Raw genomic sequence first — 26,449 nt, forward strand, 5'->3', positions numbered from 1 at the left:
TGACTAGACAGCAGCTAACAACTCATACTTACTTTACCCTCAGTGAGAACTACTACCAACAACAAAATTAGGAACGGTGCTTGCCCTTTAAAAAGGTTAATCCAACAGATACAATTCTTGACTGAATTGCAGGCAGGGTGGACAGGAAGCCAGAGAGAAGGGACTTAGGTGGGGAAGTCCCTTTTGTGTTCGGGCTGAGCCTTTACCTCACCTTCCACAGTGCCCAGACCTCTGGGATAGAAACTGGCACAGCTGGATCCTTGTCACATGTGACGGGGTAGGTTACAAATAGCGGGGGATTAGCAAACCCATCTCAAAACTCCTGGTTCAAGGGCAGGAAAGTTACCAGTTCAATTCTGGGAGATCATTAGTGGTTGAAATCCAGGAAGGGGGTTCTATGGTAAACTCAGGCTGTGTGCCTGCACTGAGTGTGGAAGGGGCAAAACTGACCAGACATGAGGCGTTTCCAGGGCCTGCTTCAGCCTTGGAGCCAGGACCTCATGCAAGAATGGCTCAGATGTGGAGAAGCCTGTCTCACTTTCTCCTGGTGCAGTGGTTAAGAGCTCGGCTGCTAACCAAAAGGTCAGCAGTTTGAATCCACCAGCTGCTCCTTGGAAACTTTATGGGCAATTCTACTCTGTCCTATAGGGTCACTCTGAGTCAGAATCTACTTGACACAATGCGCTTTTTTGGTCTCACATTCTAACGGAGCACATGTTTCTGAGAGCCGGTGTCTCCCTATCTTGTTAGTCAGGGAGTTCCCAGAGAGGCACCTGCTCCCGTAACTCCAGCGGCAGGAGAGTCACACGGTCACACGGCCACACGGGTGTATCCGCCCTTACCACGCGCGGTGGCCAAGGGTGCGGCGGTGGGAACGCGGAGACCCCATTGCGCCTTGGCCTCGGCCCGCCGAAATGGAGGAGACAGACGCTCCCCTTTCGCACCCCAGTCCAACCGCCTCCCCAAAATGCTGGGCCTTGGGCACCGAAGGAGAGCGGTCCCCTGTGCACCGAAGGAGAGCGGTCCCCTGTGCGTTGCCCGGACCTCGGCCGGGGCAGCGCGCAGTTCGGGGGCCAAGAGGAGAATCTCGATTTGCAGAGGGCCCCCAGGGCTGCAGGTCAGGGAGATGGCAGGGGAGCCCATTCTTCCCGGATCCCTTACGCGCACGATGTCGTGCGCGGAGCGGCCAAGTCAGCCCGCCCTGGGCCCCGAAGCCGCCCTCGCTCCCCACTCCCGGCCGGATGCGCCTCCGGCCACCGAAGGCAAAGCCCGGTGGCAGCCAGCTCCTCCCGGTCTGCCCTGCCCTGCCGGCCGCACTCTCTGCCGCACTGTCCCGGTACCGCCTCCTCTAAATGAAGTCGCGGCCCGCCCCTCCCTGCCAGGGCGCTCAGGTGGCGGAGTGCGGGGCGCGGCGGGCGCAGTCGAGGCCGCGCGTGCAGAGGCGTAGGCCGTGCAGAGCTCCAAGCAGACAGTAAGCGCTGCCCCCGGGTAGAGCGACCCCGGCAGTGGGCTCCAGGTTCCTGGCCTGCGCGCTCCGGCGCCGGCAGCGCTCACAGAGGACGAGTCCTCAGGTAAGCGGCTCGGCCGGCGCTAGTGGGTAGCTCCGAGCGAGGTAGCGGGCCGGGCGCCACGGTTTTGCGACCAAAGGTGAGTGGGAGGAGTGGCGGAGGTGTGGAGGACTCTGCGCTGAACTCACACCCCTGGGAGTGCCTCTGGGAGCGCGCTGAGCTGCTCGAGCCTGTTGATTGCGCTCTGGCTCCTTAAAAGTCACCAAGCGATTTCTCGTAAGAGACACTTGCTTCTCTTTGCGTCCATCCCCAGACTCACCGGATCTTTGGACGTGGTGAGATGCTGTTAGAATGAAAATGCCTTTTGGAAAACCGATAGGAATGTTGGGGAGGCGGATTTAGCTTTGGGTAAATTAACTTTAGATTGGTGCTTGGAAAAGCTTGAACCTTCTGTTAGTGTAGATGTATGTCTGTCCGTTTGTGAGTGCACGTATGAGAAAGAGAGAGAGAGAGAGACTGTACCCTCACTGTTTTGGATGGGGGATTAACACTTATGCCAGTGGTTTAGTCCGCTAGTTCATGGAAAAGAAGCTACAAATCCACCCTTGGGCTTCTTCTATATACTTAACTAGTGTTTGAGAATTTGTCTTAAGGCAGTTTAAACCTTGTGATTCATTTCAAAGTTGACCAGGAATACATGAATTCCTGGTGGGACTTTGCAGCTGAAAATCCACCCTTATCTCGGAAACCAGCAACTAAGATGAAGTGATTTAGAATTTCTTAATTGGTGCAATACTGAAGTCTTTGTTGTTCAGCATAATTGCAGGTTCATAAACTATAGTTGTGCCAAGTTTGAAGTGAGAGCTTATGCCCCTTCAGCCATATTTCCTTTTTTCCTTCCAACTTCCTTCTAATTCTATCATTCTTTCCTGGAAAAATACTTCCTAGTGTAAGACCAGGTGTTTGCTTTCTTTACCTAAACTGACCTTATATTAATAAGATTCTAGTATGTTTTGTCAACATGGCCTTTGGCTTTAGAGCCTCTGTCTTGAGCTCCTTCAAGTGATAATTGATGTTAGTGGCACAAAATATTTAAAAAGTTTCTCTTCTTGAGTAAGTGTAAATAATCTGTACAACCCCGACTGTTTTTGAGGGTGCCCCAAATTAAAGGGTCCTGGTAAAATAGTCCATTCATTAGAGCCAGACAGGGTAACTGGATGAGAAAGTCAGCTCTGTGTAAACTAGACAACTCTTTAATAACTGCTTATGTAAGTTTCATATATAATACTCTTGCTTCAAATTATTGAAGTCAAGCGTTTAGATGATTTTGTGGAAGGTGTTTCCCCATTTGTTTTAACTTCTACTTTTTTTAAGTAGGAAACCCTGGTAGCGTAGTGGTTGAGTGCTACAGCTGCCAACCAAAGGGTCTGCAGTTTGAATCCACCAGGCACTCCTTGGAAACTCTATGGAGCGGTTCTGCTCCGTTCTGTAGCGTCACTATGAGTTGGAATTGAGTCGACGGCAATGGGTTTTTTTCTTCTTTAAAGTTGAGTTCCACTGGTGTTTAGTGCTTTATAATTGGTGATTTTGTCAATCAGCTGCTTATTTTTAACTGAGCCTCAACCTCTTTATGGAAGCAGTGGTACCACGGAGGAAGGTGAGTGAGATGGAACGTGGCTGCCTTGGAGACAGCTCCCCTTGACCGCTGTGCCAGACTCTCCAAACAAGTGAGTCATCTCAGGCCCAGCCAAGCAGCTGGGCCACCCAATTTCAGGCAGGGCAGCCCCAGGGTGTGCCTGTTGAGAACCTGAGAATCCCATTTTGACAGAATTAATTAATCAGTCCATTGCATGGCTGTGTTCCTGAACCATCTTTCCATTTGAAACTTCATTTGAAACTGCTGAACTTGGGTCTCCTGTGGATGTTGCCTGGGATTAAGGCGCAGAATGGAAAGTTGCTGCAGCCTAAGGCAGGAAATGGAAAGTTAATTACTGAACGAAAATTTACCAATTTGGAAATGCTCAGAACAGCTGTAGTAAGATGTGGGGCATCTGTAAATCAGAAATAATCCCTGTAGTTCTCCCCTCACTCACCATTGTTTTTTGCTTGGGGAAGTGACTTTGTGAGGCTACTAACAGGAAAAACTACACCCAGTTACTTTTGTCATTTTGCTTTTCGAAGATACTCTTATCTCAGGTGCAGAGTAAATTGCATTTCCTTGTCTTGAATATCTTCATAAAATTACATATGAAGGAGCTTTGGAATGCCAGTTTTTCTGACTTATAAACCAACTCCTTATTCTAAAGTGTTATCAGTTGCATGAAGTTCTGTCCCCCTGTGGTTCATCCTGTGCAATGTCTGAAATGGCTAGCAGAGGACCAGGGCTGCTGGGAGCACCTGTGCCCACTTTAATGTGGCCTTTGGTTGTGTTTGCAGAGCTGTCGAAAGCATCGGCAGGAAGGAAACACATCCCGCCCTGCTTCAGGGAAGGTCTGACCATGTCTCCCTCGGCTGCCACTGAGCCCAGCGAGCACCAGCATTACAGACATGTCAGCAAGCTCATTTTCTTACTTTTTGTCTTTGGTGCCATTCTGTTGTGTGTGGGAGTCCTGCTGTGCATCTTTGGGTTCCAGGTGTGCCAGTATGAAGCCTTCCTCAACTGCGCCCCGGTGCTGAAGGCCATTGGGCCCATGTGTGCCGTGATTGGGCTGGGGACAGTGATCCTGGCTCGCTCCTGGGCACGACTTCAGGTCCTGGAGGGGCAGCTGCAAGACAACCAGGTGGACCCCAACGGAGCCTTCATCTGTGGAGAGAGCCGCCAGTTTGCCCAGTACCTCATCTTTGGGTTTCTCTTCCTGACGAGTGGCATGCTGATCAGCATACTGGGGATTTGGGTCCCTGGATGTGGCTCAGGCTGGGCACAGGAGCCACTGAACGAGACAGATACCACCGACTCTGAACCCCGTATATGTGGGTTCTTGACTCTGCAAATCATGGGGCCCTTGATTGTGCTCGTGGGATTGTGTTTCTTCGTGGTCGCTCATGTTAAGAGAAGAAACCGCTTAAGTGTGGGCCAGGATGCCTCGGAAAATGAAGAGGGACAGACCCAGAGCACGGAATCTGTCCAGGTCACTGTAGGTGGGTGGCTGTCATGCGTGTACCGGCTAATGTCACAGTGGCTGTTGCATCAGGTCTCCACTGGGCTGCCCTTGGGTCTCGATTCTCATTCTCTCTCTCTTCCACACACACACAGTGCTGCTGTACTTATGACCAGTCCCCCCTCCCCCAGCAGCTCTTTATTATTTAGAAAAAGCACTGGGACATTAAGTACTGACCTTGACTGAGATCATACAGCAAACTAGGGGATCAAGAGAACTTTGAAAACAGCCTTAGAGCCTTCTGGCACAAGCGACCTGCCAGGCCACCCTGCTTCCCCTGTTATTCTTGCACTGAAACCTTGTGACACTGCTGGCGGTTGGACACGTGGGTCTCATCCCTGAACTGTCACTGGCCGGCTGTCCTTGGCTAATCCTTAACCTCTCCTGGCCTTAGTTTAACCACTCTTGGCCTTAGTTTATGCATCTGTGAAAACAGCGTTGAATTTCTAAGATTCCTTCCAGTACTAACGTACTTTGATTCTGAGTCTGTCCTAGTCCATCAGTCTTCAGATGTTTTGAAGGGGCCTTCTGCACTGTTTTCTACATTGTTCTTCATTTTCTGTAACTTTGTCCTTGGCAGCAGAGGTGGGCTGAAGTTTGGAAGCAGTAGCACAGACGGAGGTGAAATGTAGCAGTGTTTATATGGCTGCTAACCAAAAGGTCAGCCGTTTGAATCCACCAGGCCCTCCTTGGAAACTCTATGGGGCAGTCCTACCCTGTCCTATAGGGTTGCCATGAGTCGGAATCAACTCAACAGCAATGGATTTGATTTTTTAGTTTTCCCCCCATGCAATGCCAAAAATTCCTTTGAGAATCCCCAGATTCTGCAGAAGAGATGGATTGTTCCCACGGAATGACATTAGTCTCTTTAGCCTTGTAGCTCCATGCACCCAAGGAAAAACCCATTGCTACTCATTTGCAAATTGTTGTTGCTGTTAGTCGCTGTGGAGTCAATTCCGACTCATGGCAACCCCGTGTGTGCAGAGTAGAACTGCCTCCACAGGGCTTCCAAGGCTGTGACCTTTTGGAGGCAGATTGCCAGGCCTGTCTTAGAGGTGCCTCTGGGTGGGTTTAAACTGCCGATGTTTCAGCTAGTTGTCCAGCACTTAATGATTTGTGCCACCCAAGGACTTCTATTTGCAAATTACTGGCTTTTTTAAGTCTCCTGCTTTAGGAGGGGTGAAGCTCTGAAGCTACAGTTTTGACATCTAAAAGGCTAGGCCAAGAGGATTACTGAGCAGAAACTGCGGAGGGTACAGAAGAGGAGTGGGACAAGGAGATGTTTCTCATGTTTGGGGCTGTCTGCTGGGAGTCAGGAGGATTCACAGGCTACAGGCTGGAGGATATTCTCTGGGCTGCTGGCCTCGCGTGGGGCCAGCTCTGACGAGGAAGCAGAGATAGATTCATAGACATTTCTGGTGCTGAGCGTGGTTTGATGCTCCCCATTCACTTATTCGTGCATGTATGTGTTTGTGTGTGACAACATCAATATTAGTTATAAATTAACAACAGCTGGCACTTACGTAAGGAGCCCTGGTGGCACAACAATTCTACTGCTAACTGAAAGGTTGGCGGTTCGAACCCTCTTAGTGGCTCCATGGGAGAAAGACCTGGCGATCTGCTTCCGTAAAGATTACAGCCAAGAAAATCCTGTGGAGCAGTTCTACTCTGCCACATGGGGTAGCTATAAGTCAAAATCAATAGGACAGCACCTCAGCAACAAACACCCATTGCCATCAAGTCAATTCTGACTCATAGCAACCCCATGTAGGGCTTATTCTTGTGCCAGATGGCCATATAAATGCTTTAGCATATGTCCTTTGAGGGCTACTCTGATATTTATTCACTCCTAAAACAAAACAATGAGATAGATACTCTTATTATCTCCATTTTAGAGATAAAGAAACTTAGGTATAGGGTTATAAGTAACTTGCCCAGGGTCACAAACTAGCAAGTGGTATAGCCAGGATCCAGACCCCCAAAGCCAGGCCACTGAGCATTTGTACAGTATGGCCCTTGCATAGACAACCGCCCACCACGATCACCCTTGACTTCATCCTTCACTAAGTGTTCTGGATAGTTGTTAGAGGACCAAAGGGCTCACCCAGTGTTACAGATGTTTTCAGGCCTTTGGGGAACAAGATGGGGTCCAAGTGAAAACATTCATTGAGTGCTCATATTCTTCCACTTGTTGTTGTTGTTAGGTGTCTTTGAGTCAGTTCTGAGTCGTAGTGACCCCATGTACAACAGAACAAAACACTGCCTGATGTGCGCCATCCTCACAATCATTATTATGCTTAAGCCCATTGTTGCAGCCACTGTGTCCCTCCGTCTCATTGAGGGTCTTCCTCTCTTTTGCTGACCCTCTACCTTACCAAGCATGATGTCCTTCTACAGGGACTGATCCCTCCTGATAACATGTCCAAAGTACTTAAGACAAAGTCTTGCCATCCTCACCTCTAAGGAGCATTCTGGCTGTACTTCTTCCAAGACAGATTCTTCCACTTAGCTGAGGACATTTCAAGGTGTGCTCTTGGGTTTGGTAGCAGGGAGTTTCAGGCCTACTTGGCGGGACTGGCTGGAATCATGGGGAGGGGCAGCAGAGCTGCTGATCTGGGGCATGGTGATCCCTGGGCACTGCATAGTTTAAAATCTTTCTCACTTAACCACTCAAGTTCCATCAAACTTGTGGAAAGCTAACTCCTTGTTTTTCTCTGCTTTGGTTTTGTGGGATAAGGTGTACGTTTTTAGATATCATGCCTTCTTTTTAGCAGAATAGATGTTAAGAATCTAGACAAGGTCTATCAATTGCCGGTTCTGATTTTTGACCCTCTTAGGGAATTGGGATGATGGGAGGCAGTTCTTTGCTAGTTTCAGCTATTCCCAGAAAGGAATATCCTCCCAGAATGGATAAACCAAAAGCAGCCATATCCCCATTGTGGGTTCATGCTGCCCACAGGCTCGGTGCTGGATACACACTCAGGCGAATGAGAATGGCCCTCCCTCAGTGGGTATATCTGTCACCTCACAAAGGACTTCAAGTTCTGAAGGATGGTGGTGACAGGGATACCTCAGGGAGAGCAGGTGGTGAGGTGTGGGAGCTCCAGGAACTGATGAGGTGGAAGACTGGACATGCTTTGGACATAACTGTGGTTACTCTGAGCATTTCCTTGTTTGTTTTTGACAGGTGACTGGCCTGTCCTAGAGGCTTATTTTGCAAGTGCCTTATTCAACAATGTGTAATTGAAGCGAACACTCAGCCTTAATTCCTCTGACGCACTCAGATCTTTTAAAAATAAAGTGAGAATTCCGAGACAGCCCTTATGCCTTGTCTAGTTTAGGTATTTTAAGCTTTGATCATCTCCTCAGAGAACAAGAGGTGGAGTTAATGCTTTTTCTGAAGGGTGACGTGAACTCTGGGGAAGAGACTGAGTCTTCAGGGTAGAAAGTGGAACCACTAGCCAAACTGCCAGTTGGGAGGGTTTCTTTAGATACACAAATAAGTGCCATTTGCTGGTGGAATGTAAAGAAAGTGCCTTTGCTGGTGTGTTAGAGCTGAGCGGGCTTGCTCTGTGCCCAGCACTGTTTTAATCCCTGGGTACAGAACATCTCATCCAGTCCTCCTAAACCTGGTGTCAGCAATTTACCAGAGGCCTTCCTCAGACCTCAACATCATGGTGCTGCCTTATGCCTAGAATGTTCTTGGCAACTTGTATGGTGCATTTTGTATTGGAATCAGAATGCAGATTGGAGCCTGCATCCGGCCCCTAGTCTCTCCTCCCAAAACACAGGGATGTGTGTTCTTGAGTGAACAGTAGCAGCAGAAATGCAAAACCAAGCTTTTCTTTCTTGGATGAAATTTTGGTAGACAAAAGACTGTGAAAGCACATAAGCCACAACTTCACCACCTGTCTTGTCAGTTTGTCATACTCTGGTGGCTTGTGTGTTATTGTGATGCTGGGAGCTAAGTCACTGGTATTTCAAATGCCAGCAGGGTCACCCATGGTGGACAGGTTTTGGCAGAGTTTCCACACAAAGACAGAGTAGGAAGAAAGGCCTGGCAATTTACTTCCCAAAATTAGCCAAGGAAAACCCTATGGATCACAACAGAACATTGTCCTATGCAGGGGCCACAACAGTGGACTTGAGCATACCAGTGATCATGGAAATGGCACACATCCAGGCAACATTTTGTTCTGTTGTACATGGGGTCTCTGTGAGTCGGAGCTGACTCAGTGGCAACTAACAACAACAAAAGGCCCAGCTCTAATGGTGATGGTGATGTGCTGGAGCATAGCGTATTTGTTATTTGTTCAGAGACTGAAAGTGCATTTGAGGAGCAAGGTACTTTACCCAACAGTTAACTTTTGATGAATTTAAGTTGTAAGTTGAAAATGAAAAAAAGTTTTATTAACAGGACATGTTCGAGGACGATAAGGCACGTTGTTAGCAAACACTTCACAGAAATACTTTAGCTCAGACTTGCTATGAAAAATAGGCCCACTTTTTAATTCTGGAGCCAGCGGCAGATGTTTTGATCTTCTACCTAGATGGGGTAATATAGAATTAATTTATTTTGGTCTTGCTATTGTGCTTCCCTTTATTACCCATGTGTCTTTAACTAAATGTTGTGTTTCCTTAGGTGATGCAGTGATAATATTTCCACCTCCTCCTCCACCCTACTTTCCTGAGCCTTCAGCTTCTGCAGTAACACAAACTGCTCCGGCTAACAGTTTGCTTCCGAATGAAAGTCCACCTTCATATTACAGTATTTTTAACTATGGGTAAGGCTTTCCATTTGAACTTTTCAGGAATAGGCATGTCTAATTTTCAGGCCTATGTGAGGCCAAATTAACTTTGTTAAGGCTGTGGTATAAGTGTAAACACCAGAGTGTGAGTATCATTTATGCTTATGTCTGAATTATTGCCTTAATATTAATAATGATCCTTTCAAGAAACTTTGGGTAGAACATAAATTAAAAATTATAAAAGTGATTGTTATCAGTTGCCATTGGCTCATGGCGACTCAGTGTGTAATAGAATGAAACGTTACCTAGTCCTTGCCATCTTCATGATCAGTGGTATGCTTGAGTTGATTGTTGAGGCTATTATGTCAGTCCATCTCATTGAGGGTTTCTCTCACTTTCATTGACCCTCTGCTTTACCAAACGTGACATTCTTTCCTAGTGATTGGTCTTTCCTGATAGGAGTGGTTATGCCTGGAAAATATGGGGTCATCTCCAGGCATCATTATGTGCTCCTAACAGGGTGATACTCGACATGTTTAACAACCAGTGAATCAGACTGAATGCTGGGTCAGGGCCCGGAGGCCCTCCTATGTTAAGCATTACTGTTTTAGGTCTTGGGGCAGTACAAGAGTCCCTGGGGGTCCCGAACAGGTACAGAAGTATTCCGGTATTGTAATGGAGGTACTTGGGTGACTGTCTGGAATTAGCCCTGCACCCTGATCTTACCAACCTGGGCCTCTCCCCTCAATATTAAGTCTTTCCCATAACTCCTGGCCCCCCACGCACCTGTCAGTTTGTTGTACTGTGGGGGCTAGCGTGTTGCTGTGATGCTGAAAGCTATGCAACTTGTATTCAGATACCAGCAGGATCACTCATGGTGGAGAGGTTTCAGCTGAGCTTCCAGACTGAGACAGACTAGGAAGAAGGGCCCAGTGGTCTACTTCTGAAAAGAAATAGGCAGTGAAAAAACCTTATGAATAGCAGCAGAACATTGTCCGATACAGTGCTGGAAGATGAGCCCCTCAGGTTGTCAGGCAATCAAAATACAACTGGGGAAAAGCTGCTTCCTTAGAGTTGACCTTAATGACGTGGGTGGAGTAAAGCTTTCAGGACCTTCATTTGCTGTTGTGGCATGACTCAAAATGAGAATAAACAGTTGCGAACATCCATTAATAATGGGAAGTTTGAATGCATGAAGTATGAATCTAGGAAAATTGGAAATGGTCAAAAATGAAATGTAATGCATAAACATTGTTACCTTAGGCATTAGTGAGCTGAAATGGACTGGTATTAGCCATTTGAATCATATGATCTACTATGTCGGAATGACAAATAGAAGAAGAATGGTGTTGCATTCATCGTCAAAAAGAATATGTCAAGATCTGTCCTGAAGTATAGTGCTATCAGTGATAGGATAATATCCATACACCTACAAGGAAGATCAGTTAATACAACTATTGTTCAAATTTACACACCAGCCACTAAGGCCAAAGATGAAGAAATTGAATATTTTTACCAACTTCTGCAGTCTGAAATTGATTGAACATGCAATCAGGATGCATTCATAATTACTGGTGATTGGAATGGGGAAGCTGAAAACAAAGAAGCAGGATCAGTAGTTAGAAAATATGGGCTTGGTGATAAAAACAATGCTGGAGATCGCATGATAGAATTTTGCAAGACCGATGACTTCTTCATTGAGAATACCTTTTTTTAACCAATACCAACAGCGACTATACACATGGACCTTGCCAGATGGAATACAAAGGAATCACATCGACTACATCTGCGGAAAGAGTCTATGGAAAAGCTCAATCTCATCAGTCAGAACAAGGCCAGGGGCAGACTGTGGAACAGACCATCAGTTGCTTATATGCAAGTTCCAGTTGAAACTGAAAAAAAAATTAGAACAAGTCCATGAGAGCCAAAATACAACCTTGAGCATATCCCACCTGAATTTAGAGACCATCTCAGGAATAGATGTGATGCATTGAACACTAATGACCAAAGACCAGACAAGTTGTGGAATGACATCAAGGGCATCATACATGAAGAAAGAAAGAGTCCTTTAAAAAGGCAGGAAAGAAAGAAAAGACCAAAATGGATGTGAGAAGAGACTGAAACTTGCTCTTGAACATTGAGTAGCTAAAGCAAAAGGAAGAAATGATGAAGTAAAGGAACTGAATAGAAGATTTCAAAGGGCAGCTTGACAAGACTTAAGTATTATAATGACATATGTAATGACATAGAGGTAGAAAACCAAAAAGAAAGAATATGCTCAGCATTTCTCAAACTGAAAGAACTGAAGAAAAATTTGAGACCTCAAGTTGCAATAGTGAAGGAATTCTACAGGAAAAATACTAAACAATGCAGGAAGCATCAAAAGAAGATGGAAGGAATACACAGAGTCACTGTATCAAAAAGAATTGGCTGACGTTCAACCCTTTCAGGAAGTAGCATATGATCAGGAACTGATTGTACTGAAGGAAGAAGTCCAAGCGGCACTGAAGGCATTGGCAAAAACAAGGCTTCAGGAACTGACAGTATACCAATTGAGATGCTTCAACAAATGGATGTAGCACTGGAAGTGCTTACTTGTCTATGCCAAGAAATTTGGAAGACAGATATCAGGCCAACAGACTGGAAGAGATCCATATTTATGCCTATTCCCAAGAAAGGTAATCCAGCTGAATGCGGAAATTGTCCAAGAATATTGCTAATAGTGCACACAAGTAAAATTTTACTGAAGATCCTTCAAAAGCAGCTGCAGCAGTGTATCAACAGGTAACTGCCAGAAATTCAAGCCAGATTTAGAAGAGGACGTGGAATCAGGAATATCATTGCTGATGTTAGATGGATCCTGGCTGAAAGCAGAGAATACCAGAAAGATGTTTACCTGTGTTTTATTGACTATGCAAAGGCATTTGACTGTGTGGATCATAACAAATTGTGCATAACATTGCAAAGAATGCCAATTCCAGAATGCTTAATTGTGCTCATGAGGAACCTGTACACAGATCAAGAGGCAGCTGTTTGGACAGAACAAAGGGATACTGTGTGGTTTAAAGTCAGGAAAGGTATGTGTCAGGGTTGTAAACTATCACCATACCTATTCAATAATCCGAGAAGCTGGACTATATGAAGAAGAACGAGGCATCAGAATTGGAGGAAGACTCATTAACAACTTGGGATAATGCAGATGACACAACCTTGCTTGCTGAAAGTGAAGAAGACTTGAAGCACTTATTAATGAAGGTCAAAGACCGCAGCTTTCAGTATGGATTACACCTCAAAAGAAAAACAAAAATCCTCACGATTGGACCAATAAGCAACATCATGATAAATGGAGAAAAGATTGAAGTTGTCAAGGATTTCATTTACTTGGATCCACAATCAACAGCCATGGAAGCAACAGTCAAGAAATCAAAAGACGCATTGCGAGGGCGGAGCCAAGATGGCGGACTAGGCAGACGCTACCTCGGATCCCTCTTACAACAAAGACACGGAAAAACAAGTGAATCAATCACATACATAACAATCTACGAACCCTGAACAACAAACACAGATTTAGAGACGGAGAATGAACTAATACGGGGAAGCAGCGATTGTTTCCAGAGCCTGGAGCCAGCGTACCAGTCAGGTACGGCACAAGCACAGAGAGCTGCTCCACCCCCCTGAACTAACCCCGGGAGGGGGACCAGCCGGTTCCACGGGCGGCGTGGGACGCAGCCGGTAGGAGAAGTCCCCGGAAGGCAGTGACTGGTCTTGGAGCAGAAAGAGCAGCGTCCGAGCCGGGGAACCGTCCTGCAGGGATTTGGACTGGATGCAGGTACGCCATAAACACGGAGAGTTGCTCCACCCCCCTGAACTAACCCCGGGAAGGGGACCAGCCGGGTCGCGCGGGCTGCGTGGGACGCAGCCGGTAGGAGAAGTCCCCGGGAGGCAGCGACTGGTATTGGAGCGGGGAGAACAGCATCCCAGCCGGGACACTCGGTCACGGCACAAGCACGGGGAGCTGCTCCACCCATCTGAACTAACCCCGGGAGGAGGCCCAACTGGCTCTCGGGTGCGGCACAGCCACGTGGCTGGAGGGACGAGAAGTCCCGGGGAGGCAGCGACTGATTTTGGAGTCGAGAGTGCACCGTCCCAGTAGGGGAGCCTTGACGCTGGGCGTGGGGCTGGAAGCGGAGGATCTGACCGTGACTCCAGCGGGCCAGACCCCCCGGGGGTGATCTCCACACAGCCAGCACACATAGGCGATGCGCCCTGCGGGAATCTCAGATATAATAGTCATTCCAAGCAAGACAAGCAACTCTGGCTATATTCTGAGGTGCTACTCTCCTATCTCTCTGTTCCCTCCCCCACCCTCCCCAGGAGGATTCATTAACATCTGAATAGCCTGAGCCGGAGGGAGAACTCTGATAGGGATCTGACTGCATTTTTTTTTTAGTGGATTTTCTGGAAAAACTAGTTTCCCAGTGATGGCGCGGAGACAACAATCCATATCAAACCACTTAAAGAAGCAGACCATGACAGCTTCTCCAACCCCCCAAACAAAAGAATCAAAATCTTTCCCAAATGAAGATACAATCTTGGAATTATCAGATACAGAATATAAAAAACTACTTTACAGAATGCTTAATGATATCACAAATGAAATTAGGATAACTGCAGAAAAAGCCAAGGAACACACTGATAAAACTGTTGAAGAACTCAAAAAGATTATTCAAGAACATACTGGAAAAATTAATAAGTTGCAAGAATCCATAGAGAGACAACATGTAGAAATCCAAAAGATTAACAATAAAATAACAGAATTAGACAATGCACTAGGAAGTCAGAGGAGCAGACTCGAGCAATTAGAATGTAGACTGGGACATCTGGAGGACCAGGGAATCAACTCCAACATAGCTGAAAAAAAATCAGAAAGAAGAATTAAAAAAAATGAAGAAACCCTAAGAATTATGTGGGACTCTATCAAGAAGGATAACCTGCGGGTGATTGGAGTCCCAGAACAGGGAGGGGGGACAGAAAACACAGAGAAAATAGTTGAAGAACTCCTGACACAAAACTTCCCTGACATCATGAAAGACGAAAGGATATCTATCCAAGATGCTCATTGAACCCCATTTAAGATTGATCCAAAAAGAAAAACACCAAGACATATTATCATCAAACTCACCAAATCCAAAGATAAACAGAAAATTTTAAAAGCAGCCAGGGAGAAAAGAAAGGTTTCCTTCAAGGGAGAATCAATAAGAATATGTTCTGACTACTCAGCAGAAACCATGCAGGCAAGAAGGGAATGGGACGACATATACAGAACACTGAAGGAGAAAAACTGCCAGCCAAGGATCATATATCCAGCAAAACTCTCTCTGAAATATGAAGGCGAAATTAAGATATTTACAGACAAACACAAGTTTAGAGAATTTGCAAAAACCAAACCAAAGCTACAAGAAATACTAAAGGATATTGTTTGGTCAGAGAACCAATAATATCAGATATCAGCACAACACAAGGTCACAAAACAGAACGTCCTGATATCAACTCAAATAGGGAAATCACAAAAACAAACAAATTAAGATTAATTAAAAAAAATAAATAAATACACATAACAGGGAATCATGGAAGTCAATAGGTAAAAGATCACAATAATCAAAAAGAGGGACTAAATACAGGAGGCATTGAACTGCCATATGGAGAGTGATACAAGGCAATATAGAACAATACAAGTTAGGTTTTTACTTAGAAAAATAGGGGTAAATAATAAGGTAACCACAAAAAGGTATAACAACTCTATAACTCAAGATAAAAACCAAGAAAAACGTAAAGACTCAACTAACATAAAGTCAAGCACTATGAAAATGAGGATCTCACAATTTACTAAGAAAAACGCCTCAGCACAAAAAAGTATGTGGAAAAATGAAATTGTCAACAACACACATAAAAAGGCATCAAAATGACAGCACTAAAAACTTATTTATCTATAATTACCCTGAATGTAAATGGACTAAATGCACCAATAAAGAGACGGAGAGTCACAGACTGGATAAAGAAACACGATCCATCTATATGCTGCCTACAAGAGACACACCTTAGACTTAGAGACACAAACAAACTAAAACTCAAAGGATGGAAAAAAGTATATCAAGCAAACAATAAGCAAAAAAGAAGAGGAGTAGCAATATTAATTTCTGACAAAATAGACTTTAGACTTAAATCCACCACAAAGGATAAAGAAGGACACTATATAATGATAAAAGGGACAATTGATCAGGAAGACATAACCATATTAAATATTTATGCACCCAATGACAGGGCTGCAAGATACATAAATCAAATTTTAACAGAATTGAAAAGTGAGATAGATACCTCCACAATTATAGTAGGAGACTTCAACACACCACTTTCGGAGAAGGACAGGACATCCAGTAAGAAGCTCAACAGAGACACGGAAGATCTAATTACAACAATCAACCAACTTGACCTCATTGACTTATACAGAACTCTCCACCCAACTGCTGCAAAGTATACTTTTTTTTCTAGCGCACATGGAACATTCTCTAGAATAGACCACATATTAGGTCATAAAACAAACCTTTGCAGAGTCCAAAACATCGAAATATTACAAAGCATCTTCTCAGACCACAAGGCAATAAAACTAGAGATCAATAACAGAAAAACTAGGGAAAAGAAATCAAATACTTGGAAAATGAACAATACCCTCCTGAAAAAAGACTGGGTTATAGAAGACATCAAGGAGGGAATAAGGAAATTCATAGAAAGCAACGAGAATGAAAATACTTCCTATCAAAACCTCTGGGACACAGCAAAAGCAGTGCTCAGAGGCCAATTTATATCAATAAATGCACACATACAAAAAGAAGAAAGAGCCAAAATCAGAGAACTGTCCCGACAACTTGAACAAATAGAAAGTGAGCAACAAAAGAATCCATCAGGCACCAGAAGAAAACAAATAATAAAAATTAGAGCTGAACTAAATGAATTAGAGAACAGAAAAACAATCGAAAGAATTAACAAAGCCAAAAGCTGGTTCTTTGAAAAAATTAACAAAATTGATAAACCATTGGCTAGACTGACTAAAGAAATACAGGAAAGGAAACAAATAACCCGAAGAAGAAATGAGAAGGACCACATCACAACAGAACCAAATGAAATTAAAAGAATCATTTCAGATTATTATGAAAAAGTGTACTCTAACAAATTTGAAAACCTAGAAGAAATGGATGAATTCCTGGAAAAACATTACCTACCTAAACTAACACATTCAGAAGTAGAACAACTAAATAGACCCATAACAAAAAAAGAGATTGAAACGGTAATCAAAAAACTCCCAACAAAAAAAAAGCCCTGGCCCGGACGGCTTCACTGCAGAGTTCTACCAAACTTTCAGAGAAGAGTTAACACCACTACTACTAAAGGTATTCCAAAGCATAGAAAATGACGGAATACTACCCAACTCATTCTATGAAGCCACCATCTCCCTGATACCAAAACCAGGTAAAGACATTACAAAAAAAGAAAATTGTAGACCTATATCCCTCATGAACATTGATGCAAAAATCCTCAACAAAATTCTAGCCAATAGAATCCAACAACACATCAAAAAAATAATTCACCCTGATCAAGTGGGATTTATACCAGGTATGCAAGGCTGGTTTAATATCAGAAAAACCATTAATGTAATCCATCACATAAATAAAACAAAAGACAAAAACCACATGATCTTATCAATTGATGCAGAAAAGGCATTTGACAAAGTCCAACACCCATTCATGATAAAAACTCTTACCAAAATAGGAATTGAAGGAAAATTCCTCAACATAATAAAGAGCATCTATGCAAAGCCAACAGCCAATATCACTCTAAATGGAGAGAACCTGAAAGCATTTCCCTTGAGAACGGGAACCAGACAAGGATGCCCTTTATCACCGCTCTTATTCAACATCGTGTTGGAAGTCTTAGCCAGGGCAATTAGGCTAGACAAAGAAATAAAAGGTATCCGGATTGGCAAGAAAGAAGTAAAGTTATCACTATTTGCAGATGACATGATTATATACACAGAAAACCCTAAGGAATCCTCCAGAAAACTACTGAAACTAATAGAAGAGTTTGGCAGAGTCTCAGGTTATAAAATAAACATACAAAAATCACTTGGATTCCTCTACATCAACAAAAAGAACACCGAAGAGGAAATAAACAAATCAATACCATTCACAGTAGCCCCCAAGAAGATAAGATACTTAGGAATAAATCTTACCAAGGATGTAAAAGACCTATATAAAGAAAACTACAAAGCTCTACTACAAGAAATTCAAAAGGACATACTTAAGTGGAAAAACATACCCTGCTCATGGATAGGAAGACTTAACATAGTAAAAATGTCCATTCTACCAAAAGCCATCTATACATTTAACGCACTTCCGATCCAAATTCCAATGTCATATTTTAAGGGGATAGAGAAACAAATCACCAATTTCATATGGAAGGGAAAGAAGCCCCGGATAAGCAAAGCACTACTGAAAAAGAAGAAGAAAGTGGGAGGCCTCACCTTACCTGACTTCAGAACCTATTATACAGCCACAGTAGTCAAAACAGCCTGGTATTGGTACAACAACAGACACATAGACCAATGGAACAGAATTGAGAACCCAGACATAGATCCATCCACGTATGAGCAGCTGATATTTGACAAAGGCCCAGTGTCAATTAACTGGGGAAAAGATAGCCTTTTTAACAAATGGTGCTGGCATAACTGGATATCCATTTGCAAAAAAATGAAACAGGACCCATACCTCACACCATGCACAAAAACTAACTCCAAGTGGATCAAAGACCTAAACATAAAGACTAAAACGATAAAGATCATGGAAGAAAAAATTGGGACAACCCTAGGAGCCCTAATACAAGGTATAAACAGAATACAAAACATTACCAAAAATGATGAAGAGAAACCCGATAACTGGGAGCTCCTAAAAATCAAACACCTATGCTCATCTAGAGACTTCTCCAAAAGAGTAAAAAGACCACCTACAGACTGGGAAAGAATTTTCAGCTATGACATCTCCGACCAGCGCCTGATCTCTAAAATCTACATGATTCTGTCAAAACTCAACCACAAAAAGACAAACAACCCAATCAAGAAGTGGGCAAAGGATATGAACACACATTTCACTAAAGAAGATATTCAGGCAGCCAACAGATACATGAGAAAATGCTCTCGATCATTAGCCATTAGAGAAATGCAAATTAAAACTACGATGAGATTCCATCTCACACCAGCAAGGCTGGCATTAATCCAAAAAACACGAAATAATAAATGTTGGAGAGGCTGCGGAGAGATTGGAACTCTCATACACTGCTGGTGGGAATGTAAAATGGTACAACCACTTTGGAAATCTATCTGACTTTATCTTAAACAGTTAGAAATAGAACTACCATACAACCCAGAAATCCCACTCCTAGGAATATACCCTAGAGATACAAGAGCCTTCATACAAACAGATATATGCACACCCATGTTTACTGCAGCTCTGTTTACAATAGGAAAAAGCTGGAAGCAACCAATGTGTCCATCAACGGATGAATGGGTAAATAAATTGTGGTATATTCACACAATGGAATACTACGCATCGATAAAGAACAGTGACGAATCTCTGAAACATTTCATAACATGGAGGAACCTGGAAGGCATTATGCTGAGCGAAATGAGTCAGAGGCAAAAGGACAAATATTGTATAAGACCACTATTATAAGATCTTGAGAAATAGTAAACCTGAGAAGAACACATACTTTTGTGGTTACGAGGCGGGGAGGGAGGGAGGGTGGGAGAGGGTTTTTTATTGATTAATCAGTAGATAAGAACTGCTTTAGGTGAAGGGAAAGACAACACTCAATACATGGAAGGTCAGCTCAATTGGACTGGACCAAAAGCAAAGAAGTTGCCGGGATAAAAAGAATGCTTCAAAGGTCAGGGGAGCAAGTGCGGGGGTCTGGGGAACATGGTTTTCGGGGACTTCTAAGTCAATTGGCAAAATAATTCTATTATGAAATCATTCTGCATCCCACTTTGAAATGTGGCGTCTGGGGTCTTAAATGCTAACAAGCGGCCATCTAAGATGCATCAATTGGTCTCAACCCACCTGGAGCAAAGGAAAATGAAGAACACCAAGGCCACATGACAACTAAGAGCCCCAGAGACAGAAAGGGCCACATGAACCAGAGACCTACATCATCCTGAGACCAGAAGAACTAGTTGGTGCCCGGCCACAATCGATGACTGCCTGACAGGGATCACAGCAGAGGACCCCTGAGGGAGCAGGAGATCAGTGGGATACAGACCCCAAATTCTCATAAAAAGACCAAACTTAATGGTCTGACTGAGACTGGAGGAATCCCGGTGGCCATGCTCCCCAGACCTTCAGTTGACACAGGACAGGAACCATCCCCGAAGACAACTCATCAGAAATGAAAGGGACTGGTTAGCGGGTGGGAGAGAGATGCTGATGAAGAGTGAGCTAATTATATCAGGTGGACACTTGAGATTGTGTTGGCAACTCTTGTCTGGAGGGGGGATGAGAGGGTAGAGAGAGAGGGAAGCCGGCAAAATTGTCAAGAAAGGAGAGACTGAAAGGGCTGACTCAAGAGGGGGAGAGCAAGTGGGAGTAGGGAGTGAGATGTATGTAAACTTATATGTGACAGACTGATTGGATTTGTAAATGTTCACTTGAAGCATAATAAAAGTTATTAAAAAAAAAAAAGACGCATTGCATTGGGCAGATTTGTGGCAAAGGACCTCTTTAAAGTATTGAAAAGCAAAGATGTCACCTTGAAAACTAAGGTGCTCCTTACCAAAGCCATGGTATTTTCAGTCGCTTCATGTGCATGTGAAAGTTGGATGATGAATAAGGAAGACTGAAGAAGAACTGATGCCTTTGAATTGTTGTGTTGGTGAAGAATATTGAATATACCATGAACTGCCAGAAGGACAAACAAATCTGCCCTGGAAGATGTACAATCAGAATGCTCCTTAGAAGCAAGGTTGTCAAGACTAGATCTCACATACTTTGGACATGTTGTCAGGAGGGATCAGTCCCTGAAGAAGGACATCAGGCTTGGGAAAGTAGAGGGCCAGTGAAAAAGAGGAAGACCCTCAGTGAGATGGATTGACACAGTGGCTGCATCAGTGGGCTGAAGCAGAACAATGGTTGTGAGGATGGCACAGGACCAGCCAGTGTTTTAATTTGTTGTACATAGGGTCACCATGAGTTGGAACTGACTTGACAGCACCTAAGAACAACAGCAACATAACTCTTGTGCCTGCAAGTCTTCTCAGATTGACCTAATGGAAATATAAGACCCCTTCACCCCTTCATGCCTCCAAATTAGGATGCATATGTGGGGTCAGGTTAAAAAAATAAAGCTAAGTGCTTTTCCCTTGCATAACCCTCCTCAAAAGAAGAAAAACTGTTGCCATGGAGTTGAACTCATGGCAACCCCATGTGTGTCGGAGTAGAACTATGGTCCATAGGGTTTTCAATGGCAGATTTTTTAGAAGTAGATCACTAGGCCCTTCTTCTGAGGCACCTCTGGTTAGGCTAAAAACTCCAACCTTTCTGGTAGCAGTTGAACGTGTTAACTGTTTGCAGCACCCAGGGATTACCTTGGGCAGTGTGCAATGGAAGGTTTTTGAGTCAGAGCCATGGGATCAAAGTGGTGGTTAGTTAACAGTAGAGAAAGGCTGGAGATGTGGAGACCAGTTCGGAGGTTGAGATCATGGGGACAGAAACCTGTAACTGTGGTGGCTAGAAAGGAGGGGATAGTGTGCGAGGGAATCTGGAATGGAGAGTGACACTGAGAAAGAGGCAGAGAGAATGATTTCAGGGGTGAGTGGCAGGGCCAGTGGAGATGTCCTGACTGAGAAGGAGGTAGGAGATGAGCTCAGTTTAAGCAGGAGAAGACGGTGAGCTGGCTTGCAGGGAGGAGTAGTGAGGTGTGGGTCTTTGAGGTAGACTGGATGGGGCTAGACCTTGGAAGAGAGATGAAGTGCTAGAGATGGAGCTGTGAAGAAATTGTAAAGTCAGGAAGGAAAAGAGTCAAAGGCTGGAGACCTGTCTAAAATCCACTACAGAGGAAGGCATGATAGGAAGGAGATCTGGAAAGTGCCAAGCCTCAGCAACTAAGGGAGGGGAGCTTATGTAGACCCCAGGGATGGAGTGCCCAGGGAGCAGGGCTCTGACACCTTCCTGAATAGGAAACCAGGGTGTAGGCAGTAAAGGAAGGATTGCTGGAAAACTTCACAGGGAAAAGTGGGAGGGGTGCACAGGACTCAGTAAAGATCTACTTTTAGGACAGGGAAGCCTGCACATCTTTTTTGAAAGCAGAGAGGAGCAGCACCCAAGAGACACAAGAATAAGCTGGGGACAGTGCAATATAACCTTTCCATTTATGTTTCAAAGCACATGTCCCACCTCCTCCACTCCAGGGCACAATGGTGGATCGAGAACCACTGTCCTCTGCTGCCCTGCATGGAGCGGCCACCACATGGATGCTCCTTGGTACCCATGAACCAGACAGGTAGAGATGCATGACCCCCTGAGTGGGGGCCACAGGGACCCCCTTTTCCTCTGAGGCCTGGAGAGAATCATGCTATATAGAGACTTTCATGTTCCCACAAAAGCAGAGGATAGGCTCATCTGAAAAGAGAGGGGATGAGGTGGCTGACAAGGGCAGGAGATATTTGAGAGCTTCGAGCTGAGTGGTAAGCTGGAGATCTGACCAGCGATGAATACCAGAATTACCTGCAGGGATGAAGGGAGGTTAGGGCTGGATGTTTGTAGAGTTCTGTTAGTGAATTTTCTTGATTTTTCTCCAGCAACGAACTTCCCCAAGCTCTGACATAAATGTCTTCACTATGACTGCTGTCGTTACTGCTGTGATTCTGTGTGCCAGGATCTGGGCTGAGGGCTTGTCTTGTATTGCCTCATTGATTCTCACAGTAACTCTAGGAGGTTTTCTCACTCTAGCAGTATTGTCCCCATTTTATAGATGAGGAAACCAAAGCGTAGAGAGGTTAAATAACTTGCTCAAGATCACACAGCTAGAAAGCAGAAGAGTTGAAATTCAAACACAGGTCTGCCTGTTTCTGGAGCCCTCTCCCTTAAACACTGTACCTTCCTCCCCCCTGCACGTTTTTGGCTTAATGTTTTTATTTTCTGTTTTCATTAGTCTGTAATTGGCTAGTGGTTTCAGGAGACAAAATAGCAGAGAACAATAATTTTGTGAGTGTGTGTTCCTTGGGTGGTGTTTTAGTAATTTAGGGCTGCTGTAACAGAATGACCACAAGTGGATGGCTTTAATGAAGAGAAATTTAGTCTCTCATGGTTTAGGAGGCTACAAGTCCAGATTCAGGGCGTCAGCTCCAGGAAAAGGCTTTATCTCTCTGTTGACTATGGAGGAAGGTCCTTGTCATCAGTCTTCCCCTGGCCAAGGAGCTTCTCGGCGGAGGGACCCCAGGTCCAAAGGACACACTATTCTCTGAGCTTTTGTTTCTTGGTGGTATGAGATCCCCCTGTCTCTCTGCTCCATTCTCTCTTTTATGTCTCAAAAGAGGTTGATTTAATACAACTTAATCTTGTAGATTTGTAGATTAAGTCCTTCCTCTTTAACATAACTGCCCTATATCTCACCTCATTAACATCATAGAGGTAGGATTTACAACCCATAGGAAAATCACATGAGGTGACAAAATGGTGGACAATCACACAATACTAGAAATCATGGACTAGCCAAGTTAACACACATTTTTGGGGAGGATACAATTTAATTCATAACAGATGGCATCTGTGTACTTACCCTCAACGTCTTTTCAGTGACAAGGGAAATGAATGACAACATGAGTTAGACTGTCTTAATGTTAGGATCAGCTCTAAGAAGAGTAAGGGGTAAGCAGTTGAAGTGGAGCCCTGGTGGCACATTGGTTAAGCACTTGGTTGTTAATAAAAAGGTCGGTGGTTCAAACCCACCAGCCACTCTGTGGGAGAGAGATGTGACAGTCTTCTACTGTAGAGATTACAGCCTTGGGAACCCTATGGGACAGTTCTACTCTGTCCTATAGGGTTGCTGTGAGTTGGAATCTACTCTACGACAACAGGGTGAGCAATCAAATCATATCTATGAAAAACAGAATTTGGAATAAATTACTCCTTAGAGCCTCACAAAGTGCTCCTAAATGCATGTAATGAAATTTGAAAAGAGCCGAGCACTGAAGGTGTGGGACTGTTTTCCTCCCATCCCTTTCATTTCCTCTGTCCTTCTTTTTAGCAGGACCCCAACTCCTGAGGACCAAGGAACAGCCTCTGAGAGAGATCATGGATCTGTATATACTATTTCTGGGACTAGGCCATCCTCTGAGATCTTACCCACTCCACATCTTCCATCTGAATCACCTCCCAGATACGAAGAAAAAGAAACCACTGCAGCTACAGCCCTGTCTCCATCTTCCGTGCCTTCCCCACCATGAGCTGTGGACTCCAGTTCCATTTTATGTATAATTGATCACTATTTTATTTAATTTGTTTTTAATAAAAAAATCAACAGCATTGGCTATGTTCTGTTTTTTCTGGTGCGACAGCATCAATAACAGTAACAAGTCTTCCAGGTGGGAGTCTAGCAGTTAGCACTTCAGAGCACAGGAGAGGCAAAAACTCCAGTGAGTGTTTTCTGTGGGCCCTGCGTTTAACATGGCTCTCTCATTTAGACCTGCAACTTTAGGTGGTAGTAGGGTTGTTCCTGTTGGTGGGTGAAGAAACAAAGGCTTATATTTTATAGGTGAAGAAAACAAAAATATTTGATGCACCCATATAAAGCAGAAATACTCATAACAGTTACAGTCCTCATTTCTGCAACTGGTCACATGATCATAACTGGTATTTAGAACTACCTTCTTCTACCACCCATTCTGTGTTTCCTTTGCCCTCAGCAAGCACCTCAGCTGGTTGTGGTTCTTTGCCTGGTGGGGTGACCCAAACCTTTATTCCTGAAGGGTCTGGGCCATTAGTAGTCATGTCAGAATTGGGTTGCTATAGTTTTACACTGACTTTAATCACAGGGCATGTAGTATTAAGAGACACCCTAAGGGATCTCCTGCATTTCAGACATACTTTTCTATACCTCCATTATGTAATATCAATCCAATTTCCTCTTGGTAGTCAGGATCAATCACACGAGCCAGTATGGTAACTCCCTTCTTTGCTTGTTGATCCAGAGGCATAAGGAGCCCAAAGTGGCCAGGTGGCATTCTTAGCTTTCAGTTCAATGGAATCAGCGGTGTGTCTCCAGGTGGGAGCATTCTTCCCTTTGGAAATAAAACTTCTAGACCTGCAGAGCATAAGGCCGTGGGGACAGGAAGCAAAAATCTTATGAGTGGGTCACAAGGGTAATAGTGAGCGGTGCTACTCCCATTTCTACCCCTTGATTCCTGGACCCATATATGCTGGCTATGGGAGATACAGCACCATATATTGGACGCTGGTTTAGGGCATGTACAGCCTCCTGGAGAACATTGCCCAACCCTGCAAGGTATTGCCACCTATTTGGCGCAGTAATTGTGTCTTTAGGAGGCCCTTCCATAGTTCTATCAAGCCAGCTGCTTCAGAATGTTGGGAAACATGATAAGACCAGTGAATTCCATGAGCATGGGCCCACTGCCACACTTCATTTGCTGTGAGGTGAGTCCCTTGATCAGAGGCAATGCTGTGTGGGATATCATGATGGTGGAAAAGACATTCCGTAAGTCCATGGATGGTAGTTTTGACAGAAGCATTGCATGTAGGGAAGGTAAATCCATATCCAGAGTAAGTGTCTATTTCAGGACAAAATGCTGCCCTTTCCATGTTGGAAATGGTCCAATGTAATCGGATTGCCACCAGGTTGCTGGCTGATCACCTTGGGGGATGGTGCCATATCAGGGACTCAGTGTTGGTCTCTGCTGCTGGCAGATTGGGCACTCAGCAGTGGCTGTAGGCAAGTCAGCCTTGGTGAGTGGAAGTCCATGTTGCTGGGCCCATGCATAACCTCCATCCCTACCACCATGGCCACTTTGTTCATGAGGCCATTGAGCAATGACAGAAGTAGTTAGGGAAAGAGGATGACTGGTTTCCACAGAACACGTCATCCTATCCACTTGATTATCAAAACCATCCTCTGCTAAGGTCACCCTTTGGTGAGCATTCACATTAGATACAAATATCTTCACTTCTTTGGCCCATTCAGAGAGGCCTATCCACATACCTCTTCCCCATAAATCTTTGTCTCCAATTTTCCAATCGTGTTCCTTCTAAGTCCCTGGTCATCCAGCCAAACCATTGGCCACAGCCCATGAATCAATATATAATCGTACACCTGGCCACTTCTCCTTCCATGCAAAGTGAACAACCAGGTGCACTGCTTGAAGTTCTGCCCATTGGAAGAATTTCCCTTCACCACTGTCCTTCAGGGAGGTCCACTGCCCACTGCATATCACAGAGAACCATCTGTAAACCAGGCATGAGTTTTCTGTTCTTCAGTCATCTGATCATAAGGAACTCCCCATGAGGCCATAGGTGCAGACTGAGAGATGGAAGGTAATGTGATAGGAGTGGAGACCATCGGCATTTGGGCCACTCCCTCATGCAACTTGTGCCTTCAGGTCCTGCTCGGGCCTGATCTCATATGTACCACTTCCATTTATAGTTGGAGTGCTGCTGTGCATGTCCAACTTTATGACTCTGTGGCTCAGACAACACCCAGTTCATGATGGGCAGTTCAAGTCACAAGGTGACTTAGTGGCCCATGGTTAAGTGTTCGGTCTCTAGTAAGGCCCAGTAACAAGCTAAAAACTGTATCTCAAGAGGAGAGTAGTTAACTGCAGAGGATGGCAGGGCTTTGCTCCCAAATCCTAAGGGTCTGAATAGGATGTGGTGGGAATCACCACCACTGCATCCTTGAAGTCCTTGATGGTGGCAGTAATCTC

General features: G+C 44.5%; 1 protein-coding gene across 2 annotated transcripts; it reads left to right on the top strand.

The window, feature by feature from the left end:
• The first annotated feature begins 4,006 nt into the window (after positions 1-4,006).
• TMEM171 (transmembrane protein 171) lies at positions 4,007-23,959 on the top strand. 2 transcript variants are annotated; one of them, XM_010588209.3, is made up of 3 exons: positions 4,007-4,646; positions 9,309-9,450; positions 23,761-23,959. In XM_010588209.3, exons 1-3 carry the CDS (start codon positions 4,007-4,009, stop codon positions 23,957-23,959), a joined length of 981 nt encoding a protein of 326 aa, XP_010586511.3. The 2 variants fall into 2 exon arrangements, with proteins under 2 accessions (XP_010586511.3, XP_003408142.3); XM_003408094.3 differs by having other exon boundaries at positions 23,764-23,959.
• The last annotated feature ends 2,490 nt before the right edge of the window (positions 23,960-26,449 follow it).

The sequence above is a fragment of the Loxodonta africana genome, chromosome 2 (assembly GCF_030014295.1).
Source record: "Loxodonta africana isolate mLoxAfr1 chromosome 2, mLoxAfr1.hap2, whole genome shotgun sequence".
In the NCBI taxonomy this organism is placed as follows: Eukaryota; Metazoa; Chordata; class Mammalia; order Proboscidea; family Elephantidae; genus Loxodonta; species Loxodonta africana.